This window comes from Diadema antillarum, unplaced genomic scaffold (genome assembly GCF_040938485.1).
Source record: "Diadema antillarum isolate AM-2024a unplaced genomic scaffold, OU_Dant_1.0 seq00000182_RagTag, whole genome shotgun sequence".
NCBI lineage: Eukaryota > Metazoa > Echinodermata > Echinoidea > Diadematoida > Diadematidae > Diadema > Diadema antillarum.
The window spans coordinates 196,397-205,428 of record NW_027271249.1 but is presented as its reverse complement, the minus strand read 5'-3'; the positions used below and the strand labels follow the sequence as shown (position 1 = coordinate 205,428).

The 9,032-nt window shown below is 38.8% G+C and overlaps 1 protein-coding gene across 1 annotated transcript; it reads right to left on the bottom strand.

Annotated features, from left to right (window-relative positions):
• Positions 1-1,950: 1,950 nt before the first annotated feature.
• On the bottom strand, positions 1,951-8,398 carry LOC139728469 (ashwin-like). Its single transcript, XM_071639409.1, has 4 exons — positions 8,285-8,398; positions 5,970-6,193; positions 4,782-5,205; positions 1,951-2,026 (listed from the first exon to the last, which is right to left on the bottom strand). Exons 1-4 carry the CDS (start codon positions 8,366-8,368, stop codon positions 1,961-1,963), a joined length of 798 nt encoding a protein of 265 aa, XP_071495510.1. The 5' UTR covers positions 8,369-8,398; the 3' UTR covers positions 1,951-1,960.
• Between the last annotated feature and the right edge of the window lie 634 nt (positions 8,399-9,032).

Below are 9,032 nucleotides of genomic sequence, written 5' to 3'. Positions count from 1 at the left end.
TGCAAACATCTACACGAGTGGCTCATGTCACAAGTCCAAGACAGGGACCAATCAAAGGAGGGCGGTGAGTGGTGGTGGGCAGCATTACTTGGGTCACTGGTAAAAAGTGGGACAGCCCATTTGAAAATCTGATGCTCACCGCTCAATGCTTGTGCACTGCTTGTATGGGATGGTCACTGCAGCCATCAACTGACTACTAGGTTCGACAAGAAAAGTCGAAAAGTCGAAAAGTCCCTGCTACTGACAATAACTTTAAACACGTGCCTGTAACAGTAAAAATGTAATTCAGATTCAAATTGCCTGTAGCATAAATTAAATCAAATTAAATCAATAAAAAATTGAATATAAATTCATTGATTTACCTGATGGACCTGAAAGCCAAAAACCATGCAGCCAGCACAAGGCTTTATTCACTGGCAGAAGAAAAAGAATCTGCTTAATTAATAGATATCACATTCTATAGACTTTGTCTTATCCCACAAGATAAAGACTGTGCAGAGTTGACTATGGACAAGCAAACTTTGTTACTGTTGGCATATGAAAGAATCTTCGATAATGCTGTCACAAATAACACTGAAACTCAGTGAAAGTTTGAAAGGAGATCACTCTTGGTGTAGCTGCCACACCCAAGATACCCGTGCCTCACCCCAATTAACATGTGTCAAGAGCAGAAACTTTGTTTGCAGATGTGGAGGCAAGTTAAATTGCCAGATATATACCAAAATTGGAAATGGGGAACAAAGTTGACTCTCATGCTATTTAAAAGTACAAGTACAACTGTTTGAAAAAAAATTGAAATTAACAAGAAAATAACATGCATTAAAATTAATTGCTTTCAAGTAAACTCAATAGAATTAAATGTAAGTGGAATATTACCCCATCCCCCAAAATCCACTCGAGAGATTTCATGTTTGTAGTTGACATGTTTGAAAAACACTAAAGGGATGGTATAGTATCAGTTGAGGTGATTTATTCAGCATTTAGCTTTTTGCGAGATACTTAGAAACCATTTTTGAAATGTTAAAGAGCATACAATTTGAAGAGATCCAAAGTTTATTTGCTGAAAAACAGGTTTGAAATGGCTAAGATATCCAAAAACAAAACAAAGTGACCCTCATAAAAGGTGAATCCCACCTTTTATTAGGATCATTTTGTTTTGGATATCTATGCCATTTCAAAACCAATTTTCATCAAAGAAACCTTGAATTCCTCTTAGAATTATATGCTCTTTAATATTTCATAAGAGATTTCCCATTATCTCAATAAATTGTCATTAAAAAAACAGTTGGAATCCTGAAGCTCCACCTCAACCGAAATTGAACCATCCTTCAAAGCCAAAACAAAGTTCTCATATGCCTGCAGAACTGTCGACTATTGCTTTAAAAATGTACACGCACCGATAAGAAGTGTGTGAAATGATGCTGTAATTCTGCAAATTCCAAATGATGGAAGATGAATTCTGAACCCTTCCGAGAACTATGTTTTGGCTTTAGACTCCTTTCAACTTCATATACCTCTAATATTAATATGTTCCTGCAGATATCTGAATCTGAAGATATATTTTGTATGAGCATGTTATTTTGAAAAATCTAAAAATCTTGATGAAGACGTAAACTTGTCACCAGAGCTCGTACAATATTCTATTAAAACCAGAGGTCTTGAAGCTACTGTACAAGCTGTTATTTTTGTGTACAGATATTTTTGCGAATGAGGAGGTCACAGACATTTTTGATCAGATGTTGCTTTCCAGAATTGACACCGTGGACATCATACGTGCACTATTACCCTAGGGCATGATGATATTTTCGTGTGCTGTTAAATCCGCGATCCAACAGTGACTTGCAAATTCGCAAAAATTAAACCCTTTTGAAAATAACAGCTAATACAGTATTGTGTCTTATGACACAGCTGTAAACTGTGCCTTGGAGGTACATGTGAAGTTTACTCTTGCAGAGGTTAATCAGGGCCAGGTTATCTTCTTAATCTTCTTTTTATGAGAGGCCCCTTCAGAGACATCTGTAATGTCCTGTAAAAATCAAACACACAAGAATATCTCAACAAGTCTCTGCATGCCTGCATTCTGTTGAAAAAATGCATTTCCTGCAGAAATAATATCAAACTGAAACTGAAACTAAAATTCCCTGTATAACTCTGCTTTTCCATAATGGTGCAAAAATGTTTAGAAGTTTAAGATTTAAATCTTTCCTACATGAATGTACTGCATTCACTGGGATTTCCCCAGATTCCATTTCAAAAGATGCAATGTGACTCATTTGCCCTTCACATACCTCTTTGTTGTACACATAGATTTCTCTCTTGAATACACAATAAAGTCAAGGATATTGTGGTTAAGCAGTTCATGCAAAAACCGCAAGACTAAAAATGAAAAACAAATACTTACTGGATACAATGACTGATTCAATATCAATTTAGTTCAGTCTAGCTAAACATTTCAGTTATGTTTATTCAATTGACTTGTAGTGACATTAGAGAAGAAACGTTTTTCTTTTTCATTCTATTCAAATGCAATAAGTCGCAATACACAGTTTCAGACCAAAGATGGTCATTTTATGACCTCTGCCAAGGTAGGTGGTTATGTTTTCATTACCGTTTGTTTGTTTCTTTCTTTGTTTGTTTGTTTGTTTCTTTCTTTCTTTCTTTCTTTCTTTGTCGGTGTGGAAAATACATGTAACTCGATAAGTTGTGCATGGATTTAGATGAAACTTGCAGGAAAGGTTGAAAATGACACAAGGTTAAGGAACAGATAATAAAATTTTGGTAGAGATCTGGAAATTTTTATGGATTCTATGAAGGATTTTTGATACTTTGGCAGGTAGGGTCAATGAACTTGGGTGTTCACGCTGTACATTTGTGAGGTTTTCATAGTTTCTGACAGGGCCAGGTGCGGCGCCCTGCGCAGCTAAGGGCTTGTGACATAACAAAGGCTTCTATATTGGGAAATTGGGTGATTTTTCAACATGCATACATATGGGTGGAAATCACTCATCTGTACTGGAAGAGCAAGATCATCGGCAGAAAGTAGCTGCTTGGCGGAGGTCCGACTCAGAGAGTGCATTTCTAGTTCTTTTTTCTTTTCTTGGGAGGGTTGGGGGTGGGGGTAGATGCAGAGTTAAATTTCAATTGTCTTTGTGATGCTCAATATGTTTCTCAGTGAGCTACGATGTATGACATAACTAGATATATCGCTACGGCGACTGATATGCCTCCGCCATAATGCATGGTTCTCCTAATAGGTCTATAGTACAATGTCTTGACAATGTGTGATGACAGTTTCAAACAATTGGCAAAATATTAAAATGACAGGTTTGACACAAATGTGCTGAATGTTCACTTTCCTAGAACTAGGTTCAATTGGATGAATGATTAAAATGTCAGAGTGCAGGTATTTGGGGAACTGATGACTTTTACTTGACTTTTGACCCTTTTATAAGTTTATGCATTGAGTAATTTTTCAAGGTATTGGAGGTATATGGAGGAAAAAGTGCAATTCAGCACTTTCACTTGACCTTTGACCTTTTGACCTTTGACCTTTTGGCAAGAAACTTCCCACAGAATATATATTGGGTAAGACATGTATACATCAAGTTAAAAAAAAACCTTCATTCATTGCATAAATATAAGGAAAGTAGTGATATTTTGAGGAGTTGACCTTGACCTTTGACACCCATGACCTTTGACCCATGACCCCCAACTTCCCTAGATAATCACTGCCCATCAGTACAAGTATATATACTAAGTTCCATGAAGGTACCTTGAACCATTTGCGAGATATGGAGAAAAACATGAAATTTCAATTTTTTTCACAAAATAACCTGTGACCTTTGACCTTTGACCCTCTGACCCTAAAATCTACACAAAGTATTATCCCCCAAGGGTATACCCTCATACCAAGTTTGATGTAAAACCACCACACGGTTCTTGAGATATTGACAAAAACAAAACGGGACGGACGGACGTACGGTCGGACGTACGGACGTACGGACATACGGACGGACGGACGGACGGACGACCCGAAAACATAATGCCTCCGGCCACTTCGTTGCGGAGGCATAAAAATCTGACAAACACACCATGGAATGTCAGTGGCGGATCCAGAGGGGGGCGCAACCGGCGCATGCTCCCCCCCCCCCCCCTTTGTTTTCTGTTAAACAAAAGAAATAAAAAGAAAAAAAAATGAATTGAAACCCAGAAGTGGTACCAGAAATATTAGTTGTGCCCCCCCCCCCCACCCTTTACAGAATTCCTGGATCCGCCCCTGAATGTGGTGCAAGAGCAGTAGAAAATGGTGTTTCTGGAGCAAGCTACACATATGTAGCCTCAAGATGAATAAATATTCATAATTCAGATAAATCATGGCACCATGGCATAACTCATCACATCATGCAGGCACTCTTTTCCTGTGCAAGTTTTGAGATCTGCAATTCAGACATTTCTTGTCTTCATGTCTTGCCATGAGTGATCAGCATTATTTTCTGAGCTAGTTTCTGATAGGTAATCTAAGCGGATCTATCTATCCGGTTTCATGAAAATATCGTCCCTGCAAATGACCTGAAATTCCTTTCTACCCTATTTTAAATCTGAAAGTTTTGTTGATGTAGGATGTTCTGGTATCATCTACATAAATTGTAATTATGTGTGTATGTACAAGTGTGTATTGCGTGTGTTCAGTATAGACTTGATGACTGAAAAGATGATGTGGTTGTGCATTATTATGAGTGGACTGAACGATGAGCACTCAATCTTCTCGAATGTATTCTTACCTCTCCATTTTCTGTGCTCTTTCTTTTCAGTGATATCTTCTTGACAGAACTTGGTGATTCTACCGTCGGTGACTTTGATGGACGTGAGCTAGGCTTGTCTCCCGACCTTGGACTTGTCCCATCTGGTTTTGATCCCGTTGGTGAGCGAACCAATTTCAGCGTTGATGACGAAGGTGATAACGGAGAACTTGATAATGATGATGATGATGAAGAGGAGGAAGATTGACCTGAAACAAGCTTTCTGATTTTCACATTACCAGTGGGCGACTTTGGTGTATCTCTATTTGAGTCACTTGACTTGCCTTGATTCAATTTCACCACTAATTTGCTCTTGTTAATGACCACTGGTGGGGGTTTCAGACGACTAATTCCATCTTGACTTGAGTCGAGGTTTGTCGAAATCAGTAACCCTCCTTTTCGATCCCTGCAGAACAGAAGTAGAGATGGTCATTGACAAATTTGCAGAGATAATGTGTCACAGAAATATAGCTTCATGCTAGAACATTAAGTATTGCATTAAACATTTAAACCAATGGTAAAGTTTGATGATCAATCTATGATGCTCACTGACCTTAATAGGAATCAAGTCAACACCAACATGTCAGAAAACTTCATTATGAAACAAAGCATCATTTGGGTATTGTTATTGTATAAAGTGTGTGTCTGCTGACCAACACATCCAGTTACTCTAACCACCACATAAGTTTAAATCATTATGCGGCACTGTGGAATACCCTTGTGTGCCAGACTGCAACACAGGCATGCCTTTAGAAAAAATTCCATTGTTCAAATCCATTAAACTACTCATAGAAATTTTATGCTGGACATGCAATTAACAAAGTTGCAGAGATAATTTTATGCTTTGTTATATTCCATTCCAAATCTATGATTATTTCTCTTTCAAATGGCCAATACCTACATTATTGTCCATGTATAGGAGGTATGACTTTTACACACACAACTGTGAATTCTTCAACTCCCCCCCCCCCCCCCCCCCCTTCCCAATCATTGATGAAGCATTACTGGGGAGGTAAGAAGGACATTTACATTTACCGCCAGATTTTGCTTGATTTTAAATTTTTGATGTAGTCTATTATGTGCCTTTGGTATCACTTTGCAAGCTGTTTTGTAACCAGCAATGCGACACATGTACGAAGCACAATGCGCAGATCTGTACACAAAACTCACCTCTTGACTGCATTACCACTTGACTGTTTAGAATCTGTCACGCCTCTTCTGGGCATTTGTCGTGCCCTCACTGCATCTAATTTCTCAATGACCTTTGCTGTGAATTGACGACCTCTCCTGTTCTGCCGTGGCTGTCTTTGTGGTTTGGGGGTCACTGTCCTTAAGAAGATCTCCACCAGGGCTTCTTTATCTTCTTTCTGTGATGCATCTAACCTGATACATCTCTGTTGACAAAAAACAATTAGAGGGGTCCTGAAATCCAAATGCATGTTGATTTGTATTGATTTATGATACCCTCAACATCACTTTTGCGGTGAAACAAATATCTAGAAACATTCCATTATAATTTTCAATGATTTTTTTCTTCTATTTTTCTTCAGATTACTTGGGAAAGCCCACAACAAAATCCTTCCAACCAATATTCTTGAGATGACCTCATCTGTCAATCATTGCTATTAAAAGTACTGAAATGTTAATAACAAAAGACCTTGGAATGCACCTTCCTCTCAAATCAGCATAACTTGTATGTTTCTGTGATATTAATGTGACTAACAAAAGATATGGTGAGGGCACTATTGACTTGCAAGTTATGCTGAGTCGAGGGGAAGGTGCATTCCAAGGTTTATCATGATGAGAATTTTGATGGAAATTTTTGATGGAAATTTAACTTTTGGAATGGCCAAGACATCCAGAAACAAAGTAAAACAAAGCAATCCTGATAAAAGGTGCAGGTGGGTCCCAACTTTTACAAGAATTGTTGTTTTCGAAATCTCAGCCATTTCCAAAATCAATTTTCATCAAATAGACTCTAAATGTTGAATCTCTTTTTGGAATTAGGAACAGAAACCCTACATTCATGATTTGTATGAATGTAAGTTTTTCATTACCTTGGTAAATTACTTGGGAATACTCATGCCACGTCACGGAATAGAGGGTAAATTTATTAGGATCTATCGCTATCTCACCAAAAAAAAAAAAAAAAAAAAATGATGGAGAGAGAAATTCAAAGTCAGGTCTCGACCAAATCTAGTATAAGACATCTAAATGCCTGACTATGAATTATCCCTTTAATGTTGTAGAGAAGCACTCTGAGAGCGCAGACCTCCGCCAACACTACTTAAAGTGAAAACAAAGTTCTGGTAAGGGTTTGAGAACCCGTCTGGCACCATTTCATAATTGCTTGCAATATATCGGAAGAGTCTACAAAGAAACTTGCCAGAATGATGAGTCGTTTTGGAGTATTTTGAGAAAAATAATAAAAGTCGGAAAAACGACTTTTATTCCAGAAGGCTCCAGACTTACTCAGTCTCAGGGAAAACTCGACCCTATTTCGGACAATTTACACGCAGTTCGTGATCGCCATTTTCTATTGTATAATTAATACCAAACGAGGCCTAACTGAACAGACAGGAAAGTGTGTGCTAATCCTGTACAAAACAAATGGACAGCGCGCGGTCCTCAACCCTATACACACATCACCTCAGTTGCTGAGACGCGCGGTCTTTGAAGTTTATGTTGTTGTTTATCAAGCGTCTTTGATTGTTTTTAGCTTAGGTGCTTGATAGGCGCACACTAATTTTGCATGCGCGCCAAAGAAAGAGGTTTTTGATGCGCTCGTTGTAACAACTCGGACCATTACTGCGAGTAGCCAGAACGCGAAGTGCTACAATGTAGTTTATACAGGCCGCTCCCATAGTACAACACTGTACAATCCAAGAGGGACAACCAATAGTATACAGTGTATACAACTCAGCCCGCCGTCAAAGCAAGGCCGAGTTATCCCCGAGTCCGAGTTTAGCCTGACCCCGTTTGGGTAAGTTCTGAGACTGAACCTTTTTGGTTAATTATTTCGCATTTTCATCGTTACCCATCGAATGTCTTGTTATTACAGCGTTATTCCGAACATTTCCAGGCACAAGTTCACATTTGGGAGCAAAATTTGACAACTTTTGCAGGCGTACCAGAACTATGTTTTGGCTTTTTTTGTTGCGACAAGGTTAATACATTCGTACTAATAAACCAAAGGAATTCAACATTGTTCAATCCTGGCCAGAAACATGAATTGTACTGTGAGTGCTTGTGCCTAGAGTGCTGTAAGCCAGGCCACGTACCAGGTAAATTTATTTAAAGAAAACTGCACTGAACCCACTGAATCGAAATAGCTAGGTTGACGTTGATTAACCCACACAAATGTACGCTGGTGGGACTACACATACGTTACTGACGACCCCTTAGTTTAATAAATAAAAACTGCGAGGCGGCATTGCAGCTTATTAATAATGCTTTTCATCGAAAATATGACTGTGTCTGCTTACCTCTTCAAGTATGTCGACAAGGGTGTCTACAGATAGCAATTCTGGCTGCAAAAGATCGATCGAAGAACCTCCCTCCACAGCCATGCCTGCACCGCCTGCGACACCACGCAAGTTCATAATTGAAGAGAATACAGTAGGCATATTGATGTACTAGTATTGCAGCGCGAGTACGAGTAGCAAGCGTGAGCTCACTTCATTCGACCACCTCTGCACACTGGCCCGATCAGCTGCTCATCTAACTCGCTGCTTGCCACCACAATGCACAAGGAAGTCCTGGCGTAATGACGGGGAATTTTGTGCAATGTTTACAGGTGTACCCTTTAAAGAGAGAATGAAAATTGGCTATTAGAGTTTACTCCCCAAAATTGTCATGGTATTGTCATCCTTTTCTTTTATTTTAGTTTTTAAAATTCATGTTCAATTAAAATTCACAGTCACATCTATATTGTTAGTATTTGTATCATTCTCATTATCATATGATGTTATACTTTTATAATCGTTGCCATAATCATCATCTCTTGTCATTTGATATCATTCTTAATATCGATGCTATTTTCGTTTCCGCCAACGTGATTGTCAATATCGCCTTCAAGATAGCTATCAACGAGATCACCTGTCACGTACGCTAAAGAGTCCTAGTCAAACCTGGCTCATATCCCCGATCCTACTTTAGAAAAGTTCAACTTAACCGGGGGGCCAAAAGCTGAAAACAGAGGTCGAGTTGCACTCTCTCTACAAACTAAGTAGA

Excerpts from the sequence above, each read along its gene's own strand:
- LOC139728469 (XM_071639409.1), bottom strand. The coding sequence starts at position 8,368 with ATGGCTGTGGAGGGAGGTTCTTCGATCGATCTTTTGCAGCCAGAATTG. Across the intron at positions 5,206-5,969 it reads AGTGGTAATGCAGTCAAGAG|GGATCGAAAAGGAGGGTTAC; the intron begins GTGAGTTTTGTG and ends TCTGTTCTGCAG. Across the intron at positions 2,027-4,781 it reads AGAGCACAGAAAATGGAGAG|GACATTACAGATGTCTCTGA; the intron begins GTAAGAATACAT and ends TGATTTTTACAG.